This window comes from Pantherophis guttatus, chromosome 12 (genome assembly GCF_059756535.1).
Source record: "Pantherophis guttatus breed Tessera chromosome 12, ASM5975653v1, whole genome shotgun sequence".
In the NCBI taxonomy this organism is placed as follows: Eukaryota; Metazoa; Chordata; class Lepidosauria; order Squamata; family Colubridae; genus Pantherophis; species Pantherophis guttatus.
The window spans coordinates 5,227,963-5,252,215 of NC_142074.1; the positions used below are offsets into that span (position 1 = coordinate 5,227,963).

General features: G+C 41.3%; 1 protein-coding gene across 6 annotated transcripts in view; it reads right to left on the bottom strand.

The window, feature by feature from the left end:
• Nucleotides 1-24,253, bottom strand: part of ARHGEF9 (Cdc42 guanine nucleotide exchange factor 9) — a 262,804-nt gene that overhangs the window by 11,298 nt on the left and 227,253 nt on the right. For all 6 annotated transcript variants that reach the window (XM_087877453.1, XM_034435086.3, XM_034435090.3 and 3 more), the window contains 3 exons: nucleotides 23,146-23,277; nucleotides 5,073-5,316; nucleotides 2,828-2,896 (listed from right to left, as the gene is read on the bottom strand). In XM_087877453.1, the coding sequence (XP_087733579.1) occupies nucleotides 2,828-2,896; nucleotides 5,073-5,316; nucleotides 23,146-23,277 (445 nt within the window). The remainder of the gene's footprint in view (nucleotides 1-2,827; nucleotides 2,897-5,072; nucleotides 5,317-23,145; nucleotides 23,278-24,253) is intronic.

A 24,253-nucleotide genomic window follows, 5' to 3' on the forward strand; every position in this document is an offset into this window, starting at 1 on the left:
TAATCCATTTCTTTAATCTTACACCACTGCAGAAATGTGTTCATTTGAAGGCCATGCAAGGTTTCTGTGGTACTTTGAAGACAGCAATCCAAAACTGGAAAGTTTCAAGGGGTTTAAGAGGTAAAACGAATACTGGAGATCTTAAGGTACCAATATTGCCCTTCAACCTCCACTCCCCAAATAAACAAAGGGCTAAACATGTTGGTGCCATTTGACTTGCTCCATTTATCCAGAGCGCCAACTGATTCTAAGCATCAGGAAACCATATCATAGCCATATCAGCAGAGGTGGGATTCAGCCAGTTCTGACCGGTTCAGGTGTATCGGTAGCTCTGACGATCAGCTGAGAGCAAACTGGTTTGCTCTGGCGATCAGATGGGTCCGCCCGCCTGCCCCTGCGCTATAACCTACCTATATTTCTTTTGCTTTAAGCCCAGCTGATAGGTGTGGCAGAGCGGATTGCTGCGACTCAGCTGTTTTGCTCACTCTGGATTCAGCAGAAGGTAACTTTCTATTGTAATGTGCATGCACGGAATAACAAGTTTGGCAACGAACTGGTTGTTACAACTGGTGAATCCCACCACTGCATATCACAAGTTAAGAGTAGCCAAGCTATGGCACAATTTGATCCATTGTTGACCAGACCAGAAAGAATTTAGTCCCAATTTGCTAGCCCAACTATCTAGAGAGACAAAGACAAAAAGACAATTAGATGGTATATGGCTGATGGGAACCTTGCCAGATCTTAGAACTGGAGGGTTATTTAATGGAGGCAGCTTTGTTTGCCTGTCAGAGATTGTAGATTCTTCCATTACAATGGATCAAGGGGTTGCCTGCTCTCTTGCTGGGAGCTCGGGGGAGACATAGCGATTGTCCAATTCTCACAAATGCTGAGCTTGGCAGTCCGTCATCTGCTCTGCTGTAAGGCAGCTTCTGGTGGCTTCACCTGCCCTGCAGGAGGTGACCAACCCTTGTCTGGCAGCTCTTCTCCTGTGTTTCTCACGAAATAGTCAATTGTCCAATAGACAGTTCAGTCTATTTATTTACTTCTGGATTTACTCCTGCCTTTGGGACTGGAAGGTGGACACAGGACTCCCTCCTCCCATTTCCCCCCACAATATCTAGGTCTAGGAAGTAGGCTGAGCTGGGCTGAGAGAGGGTCTCCATGGCTGAGGGGAGCTTAGTTTGTCCCTCTCTTAGTCCAACACTTTCACCACTACACCAAGCTGGCTCTCGGGCTACGTGAGGGGAACTGGCCCAAAGTCACTCCGGGGGTTTCCATGGCGTGGGGACCAGAACTTGGGTCTCCTCACTCCTAGTCCAACATCTTCACACAACATCATTGAGGATACATGTTTTCCTATGCAGGGGTCCTTGGTGCTCTCTGAGCTTGGTTGTTTTTTTGCAGATGGTTCATCACCCAAACTAGGCAACCTCATCAGTTCTAGAAGGGAGGGGGTTTGCTGAGAGGTGGGAGGAGGAAGAGGAAGAGAACGGGTCCTTGGTGCTCTCTGAGCTTGGTTGTTTTCTTGCAGATGGTTCATTACCCAAACTAGGCAACCTCATCAGAACTAGGGTTGAGTAACTGACTAGTGCTGATGATGTTATCTAATTTAGGTAACGAAACATCTGCAAGACAAGCACCGAGCTCAGAGAGCACCAAGGACCTCTCATTTCAACCCTATGTTACAAATATTCTTCTTTATTGGCTTTCCTATGCATTTATGCATACTGTAATATGCAACCAGCAACAGCTCCCCATCGTCCGGTGCGTTCTCACAGGGAGGGCCTACTCAGGGTATCGTAGGCTAGACAATGTTGGCTGGTGACCCCCAGAGGTAGAGCTTTCTCTGTGGGCGCACCCACCCTTTGGAATCAACTCCCCCGGGGGCTCCGGTTGGCCCCTGACCTTCGCACTTTCCGCCACGAACTAAAAACATGGCTGTTTAAATTGCCCAGCTGGACCGATGGGGTTTTGATTTTAATGTATTTTAATATGCGTTTAATATGTATTTTAACATATTTCATACTTGGATTGAGATTGTGTATCTTAATTGTTGTGAGCCGCCCTGAGTCCTATGGAGATAGGGCGGCATATAAATCTAAATCTAACAATGATCTGGGACAGCCTTCTCCAACCTGACCTTCTCCAGATGCAGCAGCTGTACAATTCCTAAAACATCCACCCAACAACTTGGGAACTGAAGTCTCACCTACATATTGGGTTAAGCCAGGGGTGAAATCCAAATTTTTTCTCTACTGGTTCTGTGGGCCTGGCTTGGTGGGCGTGGCAGGAGAAGGATATTGCAAAATCTCCATTCCCACCCCACTCTGGGGTCAGCTAGAGGTGGTATTTGCCAGTTCTCCGAACTACTCAAAATTTCCGCCACTGGTTCTCCAGAACCTATTAGAACCTGCTGGATTTCACCCCCAGGTTAAGCCATGACTGAGGAACACACCCAGCCCCCACTGGCCCATCCCCCACAGTTTCCCCCCCACCCCCACCCCAGCTGCCCTGCTTCTCTGGGACTTGGATCACATGAGGTCCGCTCTTAATGCCCCACACGGTCTCTTGGTTACCATAGTGACTGGGACTGCCATCCCTAAGCAATGGGGTCACAGGCCTTCGTGTTTGACAACCATGGTACTTAGTGATGGAAATTCTGGGCTCAACTGCCGTCATAACCTGTAGGCAGTAAAAGGTGCACAGAAGAAAGGACAGGACAGGAAAAGGGAGGCAGCACTGAGAGGGAGGAACAGAAGGGCAAAGAGGTGGCTGTCGGCCAGCTGCCATCCACTCACTGCGCACAACACACGGAGGGCATTACCTTTCTGCTTACTGACTTTTCTTACGGTCATGGCTGCTTGTCGTTTCTGGTTCTCAGAAATTTCAAAGCCTGGAGTGGGAAGAGGAGAGGGGGGAGAGTGAACGCTCTTCTCACCTGGATTTCCTGAAGGCTTGAAGAGAAGGATTAATCAAACAGGCCTGATTATGCCCTCATTTTTTCTCTCCTTCCTTCCTTCCTTCCTTCTTTCCTTCCTTCCTTTTTCCTCTGCTGCCATTTTCTCCCTCCGTTCCTCGCTCCCTCCCTTCTTCCTTCACCCCTCCATTTTCATTCCTCATGCTAGTTCCCACCCCCACCGTGCATTTTGCACACACATAGTTTTTTTATGCACTCTTCCCCTGTACCCACATGCACATTTGTAGATAGCCACGTTGTTTGCAAGTCAACCTTTTTCGTAGAAAACTTTTTGTTCCACAGTTTTGGTGTGGTTTCTCTCCCCCCCACCTTTTCTGGGCACTGCTTTGTAGTACCTATATGCTTCCTAGGGCTGCTTTGGCTTTGTGTGCTGTCGTGCATAACTGAATTTTGCCATTAGTGCATAAGTGCAAGAATACCCCCTTCTGTTCCTAGAGTCATTTCACCAACTCGCTCTTCTCCATAATTTATAGAGCACATTCTCCTTCGTCAAATGACCTGAGATATCACAAGTTCATGTCCTGGTTTGGAAATTGCAAAGTGGATGCATTTTTATGCAAATGCAAACTAATGGAATTGTTCTTTCATCCAGTCAGTCAGTTTGATGTGTAAACCCTCCTTGAAGAGACAACGAGTTCCATTTTCTGAAATGCTTGCCAGCCACATGACTACTGCGTCCAACCACTGGCTCCTTTAGACAAGTTGGGGCTAAACTCTTAAGATTTCCCATCAGTGTAGCGGGATGGCTGGGAATTTGGGGAGCCCTGTCATACCTTGAAGATCTACATTGGGAAATTAAAGAAACAATACCTTCCTATCCTTTGAAGGGCATCAAGCAAAAGTTTGATACTCTCTTCAAAGCCTCTTTGCTCCACTCTGTTTTACAGTCAGCCATGTTGCTCCTTTGAAGGCAGCACAAGCATTTCCTTTGACTGGAGCCCATGTGAAGAAAGACAGATTTGGGAACAAAAGTAGGCTTTTCTATATGAGGAGCCATGGTGGTTAGAATGCAGTATTGCAGGCTCATTCTGCCCACTACCAGGAGTTCAATCCTGACAGGCTCAAGGTTGACTTAGCCTTCCGAGGTCAGTAAAATGAGGACCCAGATTGTTGGGGGCAAAAGGCTGACTCTGCAAACCGCTTAGAGAGGGCTGTCAAGCACTGTGAAACAGTTTATAAGTGCTATTGCAGGTTAACTCTGCCCAGAGCCTGGAGTTTGATCCTGACAAGCTGAAGGTTGACTCAGCCTTTCACCCTTCCGAGGTCAGTAAAATGAGGACCCAGTTTACTGAGACAATACACTGACATTGTAAAGCACTATGGGGTAGTGTATACATCTATATGCTATTGCAATCATGCAAGGAAAAACACATGGTTGCAGTTCCACATTGCAAGAATGGATAATAAGGAAGGGCTAGTGCAACCTGTTGGTTCTTCTTTTTCCCGATGGATTTGGAAGCCAATGGACAAATGGGGCAACAGGAGGCCAACACTCAATAGCTGACCAGGAAGGAAGAAGGATTCCTGATCTCTATTTATTTACATATCATGCATGGACTGGCAATGCATGTTAACATTTCACTTAGATTTAGTAAAACACAATAAAATATAAATGTTAAAAAGATCTATTTTCAAATACCAATGTCTAGGCTATTTTAAAAATTTTTTGCAAATTTTAAAATTTTTAAATCCTTTTAATTAGTCTGCGATTTTTAATTTTTTGGGCCAAATTTTATATATATTTTTAAATGTTTTAATATTTGTATTCTATGTTTTTTATCTTGGCTGTACACCGCCCTGAGTCCTCAGGGAGAAGGGCGGTATATAAATTCGAAATTAAATTAAATTAAATTAAATTAACTACTGAAATGCAGCATCATTTATATTTTTAAAAACTCAGCTATTGGGTCCGATATATGCCCTCATCTACAACCGATCATGATCTGATCTACCATTTGATATGGGACCCCCAGTCACACCGAGGGGAGGATGCTAGACCCTGTTTATACAGAGAATCCTGGCAGATGTTGTGTGAGGTGCAAATCCTATTCCTGAGCTCTAAGCCCCACCTGCTTAGAACCTCATGTCTTACCTATCTTCTCATCTTCTTGCACCATCTTTCGCTCCTCGCGGAAAGCTCTGAGCCACCTCAATTTCTCTTCCAGCTTCTTGGCAAAAAACAAATGCATTTCCTCAGTCTCCTTATTATGCAGCTTGAAAGCATTCTTCATGCTCACATTGAAGTCATCGTCCCGTCCATCTTCAATATCCAAAACTTCATAGCGGTCCATATCAATCCGTCCTTTGTAGTACAAGATGTCTCTTCTTATCAGATCCTGCAGGAAAACAAACATTATCGAGACAGCCATTCAAACCTGTGTCATGTTTAAAACTCTGATTTCATCTTCTCAGGAGAAGTGAACACAATCGCTGGAATGCAAAGGCTATTCATTAAGATGGCTAGAAAGAACCAACCCTGGATGGAACCAACGGACGAGATGGCACCTGGGTTAGACGAAAGCTGGGAAGAATGGAAATTGTTGAATAGAGAGACACTCTGAACAAATGGGGATATCCAGTGGCTTCTGCCCTTTGTGATTGTGGTGACATGCAGACAACAACACATATGTATACCTGCCCTTTGTGTCCCGATCAGAGTACACTTGAGGGCCTCATGACAGTAAGACAGAACATAATTAATGTTGTTATTTATGTATGTATTTAATTATACATATTCTGACAGCCGCTAGAAGTTCCTTTGCCCAGTATTAGAAAGAAAAACAAATACCACCTCAAGAACATGTTATTGGAAAAATATTGGAGTGCGCCGAAATGGACAAACTGACTTCAGAAATTAATGACAGAGAAGATTCGGAATTTTATAGCGTGTGGGACATGTGGTACGAATGGATGGGGAAAAGAAATAAAGAAGGAAATAGAGATTAAATATTAATTAATTAACAAAATCCATATGAACAGTATTACATTTAGTCTTAGAGATTTGAGCACTATTATCTTTAAGTGTTTTGAAATTAAACCTAGATTTAAGAAACAATATCAAATAAAAGACAAGTAATAATGCATGTAGATGTATATATGTATATAATTGCACCAATGAACCGAAAATGTATTGAATGTATCATTATATGTTATAATAAAAATCAAATTAAAAAAAAAAAGGAAATTGTTGAATAGAGAGACACTCTGAACAAATGGGGATATCCAGTGGCTTCTGCCCTTTGTGATTGTGGTGACATGCAGACAACAACACAGATGTATACCTGCCCTTTGTGTCCCGATCAGAGTAGACTTGAGGGCCTCATGACAGTAAGACAGAACGTAATTAATGTTGTTCATTTCTGGGGAAGATCTGTTTAATTATACATATTCCAACCTTGTGTTTTATATTTTAAATTTTATCTTGTAAAGTATTTTAATTGTGATGCTTCTGACACAAATAAACCATTGTTGTGGCCCGTACGTGGCCTCTGCAGCTAGTAGCTGATTCCGACAGCGAGGAGGCTGGTATGATGCTGCGCCAGCAGCCTGTGCAGCTGGCACTCGAGTCGGACAATGAGGAGGCTGGAGAAGATGTGGTGCCAGAGGCGGGGATTCAGCCAGGGCCTTCAGAACCTCCAGAAGCTCCCATAAGTGAAGAGGAAGAAGAGGAGGAGCCTCTTCTCGATGCACGGGCACACAGAGCTGCCAAAAGGCAGGAGTGGCTCCTCAGGAGGAGGTCTCCTCGAGAGTAAGGCTTGGGACTAATTGGCCACTCCCTTAGCCTATTTAAGAAGGAACGCCAACTGAAGCAATTTGCAGGGAACAACTTCGTTCACATACCTTCGTGTCTTGTCTTGCTTATCTTATCAGCTTCCTGCAAATTGTTTCTGACCATTCTGCCAACCACAGTAAACTTTCAGTATTATTCTTTGAATTCTTGGCGGCTATTAATGCAGTTAATTAACAGCCATTGTTGTAAAAAACTGGTTTATTTAGTAAACTAAGGTTTGAACGGACTTTGTGTGTGCTGCGTTCTCTGGGGTCCGTAGCTGGGGCAGAACAACCATTAAGATGGCTAGAATTTAAACTCTTCTTGAGCATCATTGAAACTTCTTGACTGTTATGCTGAAGTCTGTGGAATGAGATGGAACTCTAGCAGCACCTAAGATCTCTTGCGGATGAATACCGACTGATAGACTTTCTCTGAAATCCAGCAAGAAGTTTAGAAATCCATTTGCCAGGGCTAAGTTCTCCCAAACAATTAGCAAACAGGTTACCACAGAGGCCCAGACAGCATTTCCATTGCAGTTTTAAGCAGGAGAAAAAAGTTTCAGTCTTTTTACCTCCCTACTCCATAGATCTACTAAAAATAGAAATATGTCAAATAAATAAGAGAAATATCTCAGGTCTTCTGTGTATGCTAGATGATGTGGGCAAAGAGAAGGATGGAGACCACCAGTCAGGGAGAATGTCATGGCTGCATCTGTCCTATCCAAGCTTCAGGAGCTGGCAGCCTGACATTAGCAATGGGGTGGGGTGGGGGGAGGGAGAGATTGGAAAGCAAGGAAGAAGTGGGGAGTGGCGGAAGCCAGTGCTGAAATCTGAATCGGTTTACTACCAGTTTGCTGGCCGCGCATGTGTGCCATGCGCCAAATGCACACTGGGCGTGCACATGCACAGTGCACACCAAACGGGAGCTGCATGTGCGCAACCTGCAGTGTGCGCCAAAAGGAGGCTTGGGAAGGTAAGTAGAACAGGGGGGAGGGTGATCAGCTGTGGCACGCATGGGAACCTTTTAAAAAACTTTTTAAAAGCATTTTTTACTACCAGCTCGGGCAAATAGGTAGTAAAAAATGCATTAAAAAAGTAAAAAAAAAAAAGGTTCCGAGAATTGCGCAGCACAGCTGTAATCGTTGGAGCCTTTTTTTAAAAAAAACTTTTTAAAAGCATTTTTTTACTACCTATTCGCCGGAACCGGTAGTAAAAAAATGCTTTTAAAAGGTTAAAAAAAAAGGCTCCAACAATCACAGCTGTGCTGCGCAATTCTCGGAACCTTTTTTTTAACCTTTTAAAGGCATTTTTTTACTACCGGCTCGGGCAAATAGGTAGTAAAAAATGCTTTAAAAAAGTTTTTTTAAAAAACGGCTCTGGGGATTGCACGGCACAACTGTGATTGTCAGAGCCTTTTTTTTACTTTTTTAAAGCATTTTTTACTACCTATTTGCCAGAACCAGTAGTAAAAAAATGCCTAAAAAGTTAAAAAAAAAAAAGTTTTGACGATCTGCTGAGCAACACGTGATTGTCGGAACTTTTTTTTTTTTTTTACTTTTTAAAGCATTTTTAACTACCGGTTCTGGAAAAGTTGTAGTAAAAATATGCTAAAAAAGTTTAAAACAAAAACAAAAACGTTCCAACAATTGCGCGTCACTCAGCTGATTGTCGGTGATTTTTTTTACATTTTTTACTACTGTTTTGGGCAAACTAGCCAGAACTGGTAGCATTTCACCTCTGGTGGAAGCCCGACTACACCTTGTGAGAAGCTTCAGCCAGCCAAGGTCAACTATTGATATGCAGAGCTGGGAACCATAAACCTGTTTCCTAAACAATATACAAGCACCTAGCTGGACATTTACAGATAACTGAGGGATGTCTGGGCTGTGGGGGGGAGAGGAAAATTTACTTTGTATTGTTTGCACGCGAAAACCTCAGATTCAGCTTACGCTAATTCTGTACCCACTTAAGCTTCAATAAAGTTATACTCTTGGCAAAAACCAGTGGCCAGGTGTCTTTCTTTGCTAGATGACAGAGTGGGACAGTCAACAGACAGACAGATTGTCGATGGCATGAGCCGAGGTGGCGCAGTGGTTAGAGTGCAGTACTGCAGCTACTTCAGCTGACTGCTAGTTCAGCAGATCAGCGGATCAAATCTCACCAGCTCAAGGTTGACTCGGCCTTCCATCCTTCTGAGGACCCAGATTGTTGGGGGCAATATGCTATTTAGTATACTGTCTTTGGTGTAAGCCGCCCAGAGTCCTCGGAGAGTGAGCGGCATAGAAATATGACTAATAAAATAATAAATAAATAAAATAAATTTAGCAAGCAAAGCCTTTCAACTTTCCTTAGCCTTAGCTAACACATGTTTCTTCTACGTTCATTTCATTTTTTCTCTAAGAATTCTTCTTCTGCTTGCCACTCTTGAGGGCTTTCACTTCCTGCTCTTATATGTACCTGCACCACCAGGTTGCACAAACCTGTGAGCTGACTCTCTATGCCTTACTCAACCTAGCACTCTCCACATTTGTTGGACTACAATTCTCATCAAACCCAATGGCTAAGGGTGAATCAGAAAAGGATGCACAGGAATTGCAACTGCCTCTGATTCAGTGAGTGCAGAGGGAGAATTCCACTTCAAACAAATGTTCCTGAGACTTTTGCTGAAATGTGCAAATCTAGTCCTCCTACAAGGGATGTTTTCTTCTCGTTCCACATTAGGGGTGTAGAAGGAAAGTAAGTCTCAAAGGTGCTTTTTCAAAAGGCAAAGTAATTTCTGAATAGCTTCAGTGGCACAACAAAAAGGTTGCATGCTATAAATCAGACACATGGCCCAGAAGACAGCTCATCGCTAGTATAAACCCTAGTACATCATTGTTCTTTGAAATTTAAATAGCCAATTTAATGAGAAATGAACCAAAGTAGTGTTTTACGAAAGAAGTCATAAAGTCATGAATAAATCTTTGGCTTCCTGGTGCTGAACTCAGAATTCCTCAAGCAGGACAGAGTTGAAGTTTCTAGTCATATTTTTTTGTCACATTTGAAAAAAAAGGACACTGTTAAGAGAAGTGTCAGATTGAAATATGAAATGTTTGCAGTAGAAATTAGAAATAAAAACTGAGCAAACATCACCACAATTTAATAGCCAGTTGCACAGTGGAGGCTTCAGCCAAGACTAATTTTAGATAAGTTTACTTAAACATTTGGAACAGCTGATGCTAGACCTATTTTTAAAAGAATTTTAAAAGGTAAAGTTATTTGAACAGCTGACATAGGGGTACAGCAGATGGTCCCCTGATCTAGGTAAGTCCCAGTTGGCTGAACATGCAGTCAACTGACTTAATCATGTCTTTAAGAAATGAGTCAGGAGAGAAAAGGAACAGAGAGAAGAAGGGGAAAGAAAAAGAAGAAAAAGGAGGAGGAGGAGCGGAAGGAAGGAAGGAAGGAAGGAAGGAGGGGGAAGAGAGAGAGTTTTATGATCAAGGTGTAGGAAGTTAGCACCCACCCCTTTTCTAAAGAATGAAATATTTTGGGAAATATTAAAAAGGCAGAATATTATGTTTCCCTGTATGACAAATGGAGAAACATGTTTTAAAAGACAAGCAGCTTCCTGTCTCCCCTCCTCCCACACCTTTGTTAATGGGCCATAATCTGCAACCCAATAGGGCCCATCTAGGACAGAAACTCACCACATGGCACCTGGGAAGATTACATCAGCCAGCAAGGCTAGCTAAGACCCCCACCCCTTGAGAGTCTGACAACCAATCAGGATACTCTTTCGGGGCCCCAGGAAGTTCAAAGCCAGAGAGAGCATAAAACCTGGGGACTCGCTGTATCTCGTCCCTTTTTCTGTTCAAGAACTCAAGCCATGTGATCCTGTCCACCATTAAACCATCTTTCCAAGCAGTCTCCATGTTTCCAGTGTCTTTTTCCCCACTTGGAGCTGAACCCAGAAAGATATTTCTTCCAACAAAGGCAAGGAGAACATGAACTGAAGCAAGATTCTGTGGAGTTTTTAATGCAATGATAGTGGAGACCAAAGGAGCCAGGTAGGGAGCTTCTAGACCACCTGCTGTTGCTGACTCTTGACCATGTCTGGTGGAAATCCAATTGTTTTCACCATTAGGAAATTTCTCCTTAGTTCTAGGTTGCTTCTCTCCTTGATTAGTTTCCATCTATTGTTTCTTGTCTTGCCTTCTCATGCTTTGGAAAATAGGTAGACCCCCTTGTCTTTGCAGGAGCCCCTCAAATATTGGAAGACTGCCATGTCTCTCCTGGTCCTTCTTTTCACTAGACTAAGCATACTAAATTTCTGCCACCATTCTTTGTATGCTTTAGCCACAAGGCCCCCAATCATCTTTGTTGCTTTCTCTGCACCTCTTTACAGCTTATTGTTTTACAAATATTTCCTATATTGCACACCTAAATGCTATTTAAATAATACCCACAGTAGAAGATTGAATTGTAAACTTGATGCAACACACAGAAATGGCAAAGCTCACCATTTTGTGGCAAAGTTGATTAAGCTCAGATAGATAAAGATATAAAAGTTAAAGACATTTTTGAAAGATTAGAAAACTTACATAATTTTTTTGTTGAAAGAAGAAAAGACAGAACTAATTATTTATGGGCTGGAGAATTAGAAAGGGTTAAAGAGGGAGGGAAAGGTAAAAATCAAAATTCTATGTTTAAAATTACTATTTAAATACTATTTAAATAATACCTGTAACTCTTTTTTTTCATCAGTCAATAGGCCGTAATCAAAATACAGAACGTAAAATGCAAACATTAATAAAACCATATATAAAAATGGAACAAAATAGATTACATTAAAAAGAGAATGCAAATCATATTTATGTGTCATTTCTACAGTTTATCCCATTCAGACTGACATAAGTGCTATTAAATAATACATTTCTGAATCAATTTAGAATTCAGAACTTTGGGGTGCACTTTTCTTTCCTATTCTGATACTTTTAATGCCAAGGGCTGCACCAGACCTCTCAAAAACCAGCTGCAACTGATGATACCTCCGTTCCAACCCAAGCTTTCATTTGAGATGAGCATATCTGCTAGCATCTTAATCAACAGTGGCAGGACCAATGACCCATATCAGCACATTAGAGGACCTGGCTTAAAATGGAGTGGCAAGGAAGAATGGGGTGTAGCTGCTGCTTCAGCTTTATGAACTGCTTAGGGGATAGGCTGTGATTGCTGCTGAAAACAATTTTTAGCAAGCCAGGCTTATAGTTTATATTTTAGCAAGTCACACTATAAAAAAGATGTAGAGACTCTGGAAAGAGTGCAGAGAAGAGTAACAAAGATGATTAGAGAGCTAGAGGCTAAAACAATGCACGACGTTTGCAGGAATTGGGTATGTTTGTAAGCTGTTTATTGTTTGTAAACTGCCTAGAGTTTCTGTGAGTGAGTAGGTGGTTGTATAAATTTTCTAAATAAAATTAAAATTAAAAAATGTCTCGTCTAGTGTAAATAAGGATTCGGGGTGACATGATAGCAGTGTTCCAATATTTGAGGGGCTGCTACAAAGAAGAGGGGGTCAACCTATTCTCCAGAGCACCTGAAGGCAGGACAAGAAACAATGGATGGAAACTAATAAAGGAGAGAAGCCACCTAGAATTAAGGAGAAATTTCCTAACGATGACAGCAATCAACCAATGGAACAGCTTGCCTTCAGAAATTGTAGATGCGCCATTACTGGAGAAGAGATTGAACAGCTGTTTGTCTGAAATGGTATAGGATTTCCTGCTTGAGCAGGGGGTTGGACTAGAAGATCTCTAAGGTCCCTTCCAACTCTGTTATTCTGTTATTTGTCTTGGATCAAGTGGTGGAACTCTCCAAGGTGCTGAAGCATGAAGGACCATCAAGAAATGCCTTAAATTGTATTCCTGTTTGAGTATCTATCCTTCTGCATCTATCAACCCATAACTGATAGTCTAACATTCTTCATTTCTTGTTTAAACTGTTCTGCAAAGTTACTGTCCCTACTTATTGGTGCCAGATTTTGCTGTTATTAAAATGGAAACTGTTCTCCTACAAGGACAATTTCAGAAAGGAGATATTCTCTAAGAATATTATTATAGGCTGGCATCCCTGACCTCTTTTGTTCTGCTTTTTTCCCTTTCCCTTTATTTCAGGTCAAAGGTCCTGGAAATAATTTGGAGAGAGAGGACTGTTGGGATGATTAACCAGAAATCATACCCTGCTTTGCATTAAAAACTGAGTTACTTTAGAAAAGAGACTCTGAGCTGCTGTCTGCAGAGTGGGACCTCAGCCTTGATTGCTTAAATCGAGTTCTACTTCATTCCAATTTCTCTCCCTAATAATGAAAATTTAATCTGAAGCTTAATCAATTTTGCCACATGCTCTTGAAAGATATTACCTGATCAAAGCTTGCCTGCAGACTTTAAAAAAGGAAAAAAAGAAAAGTGAGTGTGTTTTGTGGTTATAGTCTGAAAATAGAATTAATCTTACACAACTGCATATATCATATCTCAGCAAGAAAAAGTTAAAATATCCTAGAACTGAAAGGGGCCCTTCAGGACACACAATTCAGTGCAGAAATCGAAATAAAATTTTCCTGATCAATGGCTGTCCACGTCCTTGTGAACACATCCAACAACATAAGTATCAACTACTTGGCAAGGAAATTGGTTTTGCCATGAAGCTATCATTTGCTTTCCATTTTGGGGTGACTGCATTTCACTTAGAGGAGAGGAACCAAAGAACTAGAAGTAGACACAGCAATGATTTAAGAGCAGAACAAGTGGTATTACAAATTAAAAACAATTTTAACTCAACTAAGTGTACTCAAATATAGTGCGAGAGAAATCTGAACAAAAGTTCAGACAGTATGGTGGAAGGGTGACAGCATTGGATCCACAGCTGGGAGAGACAACTTCTTCAGTTACAGAGGCTGCCCTCTGTAATTTTGAGGCCAGCTAATATTTATTATTATCTCTTTTATTCATTAAACATGAAACTCAGTCAACTGGTCATTTTAAAATGTGTCATATTGACTGATATGGTTGCTAATGGTTGATACGGGTTGCTGCCAGTGTCTTAGGTATCAACCAAGTAACTTCTTAAAATATATAATGTTCCAAGTAGCACAGTTTTTTGCAGCTCCGCTGGTGTTATTGCAGGAAGCTGCAATTTCTTGATGTGTTTTGTAAAATTCTTGGACATGGTACCAAGTGCCCCGATGACAATGGGTATCACTGTTACATGTTTCATCCATAGCCGTGTAGTTTCGATGGCCAGGTTGCAATATTTCGTGATTTTTTTTCCAGTTCTTTTTCTTTGACTCTTCGACAGCGATATTAATAAACTGTATGCTTTGGCCCTCAACAACTGTGATATCTGGCGTGTTATGTTCCAAATGACGATCTGTCTGTATTCGAAAGTCCCACAAGATCTTCACTGTCTCATTTTCAGTAACTTTTTCTACTTTGTGCTCCCATGACTTTTGGGATACAGGTAGGGCATATTTTTTACATAATGACCAGTGGACAAATTTAGCAACCCAATCATCTCTAGCTTTGCAATCAGTTTGCGTGATTTTGCTGCACTCACATATTAAGTGTGAAACAGCAAAATTGTGCAAACTGATTACAAAGCTAGACATGATCAAGTTGCTAAATTAGTCCATTGGTCATTATGTAAAAAATACGACATACCTGTATCCCAAAAGTCATGGGAGCACAAAATGGAAAAAGTTATCAAAAAGTGTTTTTTTTTTAATTTGATTTATATGCCGCCCTTCTCCGGAGACTCAGGGCGGCTTACAATGCGTTAAGCAATAGCCTTCATACTTTTGTATATTTATACAAAGTCAGCTTATTGCCCCCACAAACCGGGTCCTCATTTTACCTACCTTAGAAAGGATGGAAGGCTGAGTCAACCTTGAGCCTTGGAGAGATTCGAACCAGCAGTAATTGCAGGCAGCTGTGTTAATAACAGGGTGCTTAGACCACTGTACTACCAAGGCTCTTACTATCAAGTTGTTGTTGTTGCTGTTGTTGCTGTTGTTGTTGTTATTGTTGTTGTTGTTGTTGTTGTTGTTATTATTATTATTATTATTATTATTATTATTATTATTATTATTATTATATTTTTATCCCACCTTTGTTACTTTTTAAGTAACTCAAGGTAGCGAACATACTAATACTTCATTCACCAAAAACCCTGTGAGGAGGATTGGGCTGAGAAAGTGTTACTGGCCAAAAATCACCCACCTGGCTTTCATGCCTAAAATGGGACTAGAACTCCATCTCCTGGCTTCTAGCCTAGACCAAAATGACTCTCTTAGTCCCATTTAGCTTACAGGGCTTGTGGTAAGGAAAAATAGGAAGAAAGAGCACTATGTCTACCATCTTGAACTTCTCAATGAAGGACAGATATAAATCTAAATTTATAACAAAATAAACACTATAATTTTACAAGGGAGAAAAAGCTTCCAGGGTGAAAGCAAGAGAGTGAGCTATGCCTGTCATGGTGTATCTAACTAGTCAAAATCCTTATCAACTTCCTGTTAGATTCCAAGCCTATCAATAACTCCAGTCTTTAAGCCTAGAAAGCAAAGTGGTTACTGAAATCTGGATTGTCTTCACTGAGCAACAGTTACTATACTGTAGAATACATCCTGCTGTGTTTGGATTTTGGCTTCACAGTTTGACCCACTTCATGGGATTCTTCTTTTAGCAGGATCTAAATCAGATCTGAAGCCTTACACCTAGCAGCATTTTCCACTCCATGTGAGATGCAAAAGGATCTGACATAGTTTTTCAAGGATCTTGGTGTTGGAACGAAGATTAAAAGAAACCAACAACAATGGGAAAATCCAGTTGCATCCTCTTATCAGAATCAGATGTTTGAGAGAGTGGAATTGCTATATTGCTATTTATTAGGAGCTGCCTCCTGGAATACGATTGATCCCGGACCTCCGGACCTTCCGTAAAGCCCTGAAGATGTTTTTATTTCATCAAGCCGGCCTAGCCTAAATGGTTTTTAATTGGGATTTTAAATTTTATGGATTTGGGGTTTTAAATTGGGTAGCCAATGATTTAATTCTTTTAATTATCTTAACTTTTGCATTTGTATGTTTTTTAATTTTGGCTGTTCACCGCCCTGAGTCCCTTCTGGGAGAAGGGCGGTATACAAATTAAATTAATAAATAAAATAAATAAATAAAAATTACTAGAAGGGAAAACATTAAAGGACAATTGACTTAGGTTTCCTCTCAACAGATCTAATAAGGAGATAATAATGGGGTAAGTGGTCCATTAACTACCAGCATTTATGCTCAGTTTGCTGTGAGCAAAGCAGTACAAAGGAAGCTGCTGTTATCTTCGGCAGTTTGAATAAAAACAAGCAATACATAAGGAAGGAGCACATTACAGCAGAAGAAAATCTCTGTAGCTCAGGGATGAACTGTGAGATGCTTGGTGCAACTGATGACGTTACCTAGTTGGGTAATGAAATGCCTGCAAGAAAACAAGCTCAGAGAGCCCCAGGACACCACAATCTCCTCCTCTTCCACATGAACCACACATGGAGCAGACTGCTCGCATCTGAAGGCTGGCCAACTATGTTTGGGGCTGGTGAGCGCAACTAGTAGTCCCAAGGCTGCAGAAGCTCTGCAAACTTCCCCAAACTTGCATGAAATTTCTAACAAAAGAAAAATAATTAAGAACATACCAATAAAGGAGAATATTTGTAGTTGAGGGTTGAAATGAGGGGTTTTTTGTGCTCTTTGAGTATGAACTAGACTACTGTACGCATTGCATTTATATGCTTCCTGGTTGTGTGTAGCTCTTTTAGTTATTAGTTAGGGTGTTGATGGCTGGCTATTAAACGATTGTTTCCTTCTGCTGTCACACCCTTGGCTCCTAAGTAAAAGGTTAGGCAGATATTAAGTATCATAGTAGCTGTGAAATTGAATGCATATCCTTGTTCATTGCAATTTGAGGCTACCAATGAGTTCTGGATGAATTACAGTAGCTTTGTCCCAATGAGGACTAATTTGTGCATTATCTCCAACACCCCAGCTAGTGGGTTACAAAATGACATCAAGAAAGGTCAGAGGAGTTAGCATCTCTACTACAAGTTGGCTTCCTAACCTTAAACCTCCACAGAATATTTTTTTATTTTATTGATATTATTATTTAATTTATGTCCAGCTTTTCTGTTCACACTCTGTAAAGGCTTCAAGGGGTGTTTTTTTAAAGATGTTTCTTCTCCTCCTTGCAGAATTCTGTGGAGGAATTCACTGGAGGGAAGACTCACAAAGGTGCCAATTTCTCCTTCTGAACAACACAGACAAGAAAGCCCTTTAATTTCACATGAAGAAGTCTGCAGAAAAGGATCTAAAGAGTAAGGAGAAAAGAGCAGCAAAGATTTTTTTCAGCTGCCCTTTCTCCTTTCCAAAAGCGATGAGAGACTCCATAGTGTTCTCCCTTTCTTATCCCAACTTCTAAAAATTGCAAACTCACCCAGAAAGCAGGCCCCTGAAGGCAACTGGGAAAGCTACATTTTCTTCTCTGAGTGATCACAGGTGCTACTGAGAACCACGTTCACAGATTAACACAGTTTCCCTTCCTTTCTCAAGTAAGTCAGGAGCAGCTATGGAACAACTGGGGGCCTCTTTTAGTCCTGACACCCACACTCAATCAGATGGGAGCCTTATGTTCCAAAACCATTTTCAGAGACAAAATCTGCTCTTGCAAAATCTGCTTTATTGTCTGCTCTCCAACTTCTTGGCATCAATGAAAGCCGTCAACCAGCTAGTCAAGCAATGTGATGCACTTAAGAGATTTGCTTAATACTCCTTCCTCCTCCTATTTTCCCCACAACAATCTTGTGAGGTGGGTTGGGCTAAGAGAGAGTGAATGGCCCAAAGCATGGAGTTGGCTTTCATGTTTAAGCCAGGACTAGAACTCACTGTCTCCTGGTGATTAGTCCAAAGTCACCCAGCCAGCTTTCATGTCTAAGGCGGGACTCACCATTTTCTGTTAATTGACTCAAACTCCTGCTTAAAGTGGGATTAGAATTTAGTTTTCTGGTGAGTGGCCCAAAGTCTCTTAGCTGGCTTACATACCTAAGGCTGTACTAGAATTTACCATCTCCTGGTGATTGGCCTAAAGTCATACAACCTACTTTCATGACTAAGGCAGGACTAGAACTCACAGTCTCCTGGTTTCTGAGCCAGCACCTTAAACCACTAAACGAGACTGGCTCTTATATTCCAAGTAGAGTAATGCAGAAGGACCCTTTCCTCAGGGGCTTTTTCAAAATTGCTGATGGTGAATTCTGGAATTTCTCCTTCTTCTATTTTTCTAGCTGGAAATGAGTCTTTTGAAAGGCTTTTTGTGCCCTGCTTTAAAAGAATGCAGAAGACCTGAGAAGATTTTTCAAAGCTGTGAAAAGAATAAGTATGATGGTACTTTGGGATGCCAATGTGACTTCTTTATTAAAAAAGGAATAACTGGCCTCTGTCATCTGTTTTATTTCTAAGAATGATTTCAGTCCCTGGACAGATATTTTTCTTAGAGACCCCATGATGTACCACCAGCCTGGAGCCAACTGACTTTTGCCAGGCTCAGTAATGCAAGGAATGATTAAAAAAGCTCGAGCCACTCCGACTTCAATCGGGAGTTTAAATACAACAATAAGGAATCTTGGAAATTTTAATAGGAACCTCAGCTCTCTTCTATTAGTGAATTTACTGAGATGGGATTTCTTTCAACACCTCAAATGTCCTCTTCTTGACCTTTCTGCAGCTCAGGCTGAGCTTCAATTTATGAGATAAGCTAGTAATAAATTCCTTTCCTCTGTTGGTTATAGCCAGCCTGCCTTCCTTCCTTCCTTCCTTCCTTCCTTCCTTCCTTCCTTCCTTCCTTCCTTCCTTCCTCCCTCCCTCCCTCCCTCCCCATCTCTTTTTATCTTTTCCTTCCTTCTTTCCATCTCTTTATCTTTCCTTCCTTCCTTCCTTCCTTCCTTCCTTCCTTCCTTCCTTCCTTCCTTCCTCCCTCCCTCCCTCCCTCCCTCCCTCCCTCCCTCCCTCTTAAAATCACTCATGGCTTCTGGTGACTGCCTGGATTAGTCCCTGCAATTTTCTCAGCAAATGGTCTCCCAGTTTTTAGTCCGGTGCCTTTAACCACTGTTTCAAATTGACTCTTGGATTTCTTGTTTTCTCTCATAATCTCTCAAACCTACCACTGCTTTATGGGATCATTTGATTCTCTGATTAATGCTGATCTGTGATATTATTGTGTCAAGGTATCATAGTATAACACCTGATCTACGTAACAGCTGAGTTGAAAACTGAAATAGGGACAGATGCTTCTACATCACCCTTATCTTTATTTTAGCTATAAGTTCACTCTATCACACAACCCACTGTTGGTCTAAACAAGAGGACATCTTTAATGAATTCTAAAATTTCAAGTTGTGCAATTTGTCACAATCTGCATTTCCTCTGCATCTTTATTCCCCTTTAAGCTGCAATCATATTGATGTATAGACCCAGCTCTAGAGATTCATAGCAACACTACATAAAATAGATTTTACCAAGTCTGATTTTATTCTGTTTTATCGATGCTCCCTTGAAAGTTGAAATGGAGAGACGGCAAAAAATGTAAATACATTTCAGGAATGAAAAGCCCAAGACTAACTGCATGATGCCATGTGAAGATTTAAATCCAAAACACTGGGGAAGTGACCGAATTCAAAAGCACCCACTTTAGCATTTTGGAATGCTATAAATCAAATACCTAGCCAAAAGGAATTTTTTTACTGATAAACCAGTAAAAATGCCACATCTATTAAAATCACACAAGCTGTTATTATAATGGCTTGCAACAAATAGCCTTCGACTTACGACCACAATTGAGCCAAACATTTATGTTGCTAAGTGAGACATTTTTTAATGAGCTTGGCCCCATTTTCTGACCTTGCTTGCCACTGTTAAGTGAATCATGGCAGCTCTTAAAAGTTAGTAACATGGTTATTAAGCAAATCTGGCTTCCTCATTGACTTTGCTTGTCAGAAGGTTGCAAAAGAGGATCACTGAATCTTGCGACACTGCGGGCATCATAAATAGGAGTCAGTTGCCAAGCATCTGAATTTTGATCATGTGACCATGCAATGGTTGTAAGTGTGAAAAGCGGTCATAAGTCACTTCTTTCAGTGCTGTTGTCACTTCGAATGGTCACTGAATGAACTGTTGTAAGTCGAGGACTACCTGTATCCAGCTTTTCTCTTTGTGTCACACAGACAGCATGTACACCAGGGTGAATGAGTCATTTGAATACACAGATATGGTATCAGGTATTAGTTAGATATGGGGACTAGAGGCAGAGTGAAACCCAAGGCAATTAACATCAGAGTTAATTGAATAATCAGAAAGGACCAACTTTGGCTTTGTAAACAGACTGCCCAGCTCAGGCCAAGACACTTAGCTTCTGATATACGACACAGGTTCTTATTCACCACATTACAAAAAAGATTTTGAGACTTTGAAAAAAGTGCGGATGATTGAAGGCCTGGAGACTAAAACATACGAAGTATGGCTGCAGGAATTGGGTTTGGCTAGTCTAAAGAAAAAGAAGGATTAGGGCTGACATGATAGCAGTGTTTCAGTATTTGAGGGGCCGCCACAGAGACGAGGGGGGTCAACCTATTCTCCAAAGCACCTGAAAGCAGGACAAAAAGTAATGGATGGAAACTAATCAAGGAAAGAAGCAACCTAGAACCAAGCAGAAATTTCCTGACAGAAAGAACAATTCATCAGTGGAACAGTTGGCCTTCAGAAGTTGTGGGTGCTACATCAATGGAGGTTTTTTAAGAAGAGACTGGAAAGCCATTTGTCTGAAATGGTACAGGGTCTCCTGCCTGAGCAGGGGGTTGGACTAGAAGATCTCAAGGTCCCTTCCAGCTTTATTCTGATTAATTAGCTTGAGCCTCAAAGATGGAATCACCAAAGAACAGGGTTTCAAGGCTGATCCACAAAAGGCATTATTTCTTTCGGCCTCATTTGGATTACCTGATGAGGTGAGGGATAGACTTAATGTATCCTCATATGACCTGCTGCCAATGAAATCACAGTTCCTTCCTCCACTGCTAAAGAACAAATCCAGAAATGAATCACCTAAATTTGATTTCATCTATACAAATTTGAAAGCCCTTCAAGAAAAAACAACTCAAGTGCAATGGAAAATTACTCATGGGGGAGATTGATTTCAGGACTAGCTCATCTAAACACCCCTTCTTCCTTTTAAGGAATCTTTTAAGTTACATATTTATAATAATTTACCTGGAAATAAATCTAACACTAGACAGAGTGACATAAATTGAGGCACTTTCAATGTCAAAATTGGAAAGATATTCTTGACCACCGAGGATATTGCAACTTTTTACTGTAAATTTCTGAATGCTCTCGTTATACCCAGGGATGAGATTCAGCCGGTTCAGGCAAACCGGTAATTGTGACCTGCGGGTGCTATGCTGTCCTATTTAGCTGCGTTTTTTAAGCCGTGTGCATGCATGCAAGTGCATGTGCAAGCAAAACGAATGCGTAAAGGCCATGCGCGTGCATGGAAGGTGTGTGCATGAGCAAAATGAGCATGTGCTACATTTTCGGTGCTGGGGCGAACCGGTTGTTAAATTATGTGAAGCCCACCTCTGATTATACCTTTACAGGACATATATTTCAGGACATGTTCTGTCACAATCATGCAATGACAGAGCAATGGAGAGAGAAGATTCGCTGTTATTTTTTATTTATTTATTTTTAATTTGATTTATATGCCGCCCTTCTCCGAAGACTCAGGGCGGCTTACAATGCGTTAAGCAATAGCCTTCATCCTTTTGTATATTTATACAAAGTCAGCTTATTGCCCCCACAAACTGGGTCCTCAATTTACCTACCTTAGAAAGGATGGAAGGCTGAGTCAACCTTGAGCCTTGGCGAGATTCGAATCCTGCAGTAATTGCAGGCAGCTGGTCTTAATAACCAGCTTAATAACAGGGTGCCTTAAACCCCTGTACTACCAAGGCTCTTTATTTACCTGCTAAAATTTTAAGACAAGCAAGAGTCTAACCAAACGTTTCCTAATTGTTGAACATTTTAGCTTGTATTTGACACTCATGCATTCCATCTCTTCCTTCCTTTCTTTTTTTGCTGGAGAAAGTGGCTTATGAGAGTAAATAAGCAGCCAGTGTGTGGTGGCCTACTTTCCTTTATAAATTACAATGAATGTGTGCTTCAAACGTATCTCAAAGAAAGACTGGACCCGTTTGTCGATCGCTGCCTTGCTGTGGCGAAGGGGCATGCACAGCTCAAAGAAGCTATGAGCTAAGCTATGCAGAGCCACGCAAAATGGACAGGTCATAGTGGAGAGTTCTGACAAAATGTTTCCTTCCTAGAGAAGGAAATGGCAACCCACTCCAGCATTCTTGCCAAGAAAACCCCATGGCCAGTACCAAAAGGCTAAAAGACATGATGCTCGAAGATGAGCCCATCAAGTCAGAAGGTGTCCAATAACTCTAGGAGACAGTGGAGGTCCGGGGGGAGCATGGCATGCAATGGTCCATGGGGTTGTGAAGAGTCAGAAATGACTTAGCAACTGAACAACAAGAAGGAAGGCTGGTCTTCGATCTAAGATGGATGAGCATCTTTTTGGAGAAGGAAACCACTTTATTAAAAAAATCCCAAGATCACAGAAGGTGGTATAAGGCCACCACAACATCACCCCACTAATTCAGATCATGTTTGGAGAAGGGGAATTAGCCTGCGAGGGATTAACTACTTTGGCAAGGACCATTTGTAATAGTATGTGAGAATGACAGTAGGAGACAAGGCCATAGCTCAGAGCTGCATAACAGGCAAAGAAAGCAACTCAGAAAAAAACCTCAGTAACTTCTCAGACTGTAAAAGAGACGGGGGAAGATTTATACTTTCAGACTTGCAAGATTCTCTTAATGTAGCCTTACAATAAATTAGAATCAGCTCAGCTGGTCATGTTTCCTGTCTGCTCCACCTGGGGAGGCTGAACCATTTCAGTGGCTCAAGATGTTATATATTGCCACAATATAAGAAAATATCTTGAGACTTTGCAGAGAAGAGCAACGGAGATCACTGGAGCTTTTCAAGAAGAGACTGGACAGCCATTTGTCTGAAATAATATAGGGTCTCCTGCTTGAGCAGGGAGCCAGACTAGAAGATCTCCAAGGTCCCTTCCAATTCTGATGTTCTGTTAAAGCAGCTGCAAAATGGGTGTTGCAGGACCCAGTACAATTTAGGGATACAGGTTGACTTTCCCTGCCTTAAACCCAAATTCACTGTTCATCTGGAGGAGACTCAAAAATGCCCTTACCTTTTTGCAAAGGACCATCTGGTGATCAAAAAGGAAGAAGACCCGCTGCTGGCTTCGTCCATAAGGCTGATAGATCCACGACATCTCTCCCGTGTAGATCAACTCAGAGCTGCGATCCAAAATGTCCTCTCCCTGAAATGAAAGGAGAACTAATCACCCCACAGCGGATATGACTGTCCCCATTCGATTTTGATTTTCTTTTTGTAGAAAGTAAGAAATCAGATTGGCTGAAAACCTAACACCAGAGCAAAGAGATTTGAAGGTCCCTACGTTTAGGTTAGCTTTATTCAGAACTGGCCTCTCTCTCTTAGCTACGTACACAACGTTTTCTATAATAGATTAGAAAGTTAAAGAGACTCAGCAATTAAGCTCAATTCTTGATGATGGCATCCATGCAATTGACTCATTTTATTTTGTTACCTGTATGATGCTCTAATCATAGCTGACTTTATGTAGCATTAAATACTATAAATTGAGGTTTATTCTTCATTCAATTTCTCACTACTAACAGGCCTAGAATTCCCATGTGTTTCCCCCACCCAAATCCTAACCAGGTTTGGCTTATGAGATCAGCCAAGGTTAGCAAGGTGCCGCTGCTTGCTAAGCATATTTTCACCTCTACAAAGGCTTTCTCGTTTGAGATTCTGAACTGAGCAATTGTTCTCCTCTGTAAAGGTGTAACTGTATCTGTGAACATATCACTTCGTGGTTTTCTTTTACTCACCCCTACTTTTCTTCCTATCTTACATTTCCTTCCCCTAAAAGAAGCCATGTAAATACTAGCTGTCTTCTTTCTCAAGTTTTGCTATCCATAATCACAAATCTGCAAGTGTTGTAGCTTCTGGGTCTTTTTCCAGAGTTATTTTGCAATGCAGCAACATTCTGAGTGTATCCTGCAAATAAGCCTTTGCAGCCCCTATTTGTCCAATACAGGTAGTCCTCGAGTTACAACAGTTCATTTAGTGACTGTTTAAAGTTACAAAAGCACTGAAAAAAGTGACTTATTTATTTTTATTTATTTTTTATTTATTTTTATATGCCGCCCTTCTCCGGAGACTCAGGGCAGCTTACAATGCGTTAAGCAATAGCCTTCATACTTTTGTATATT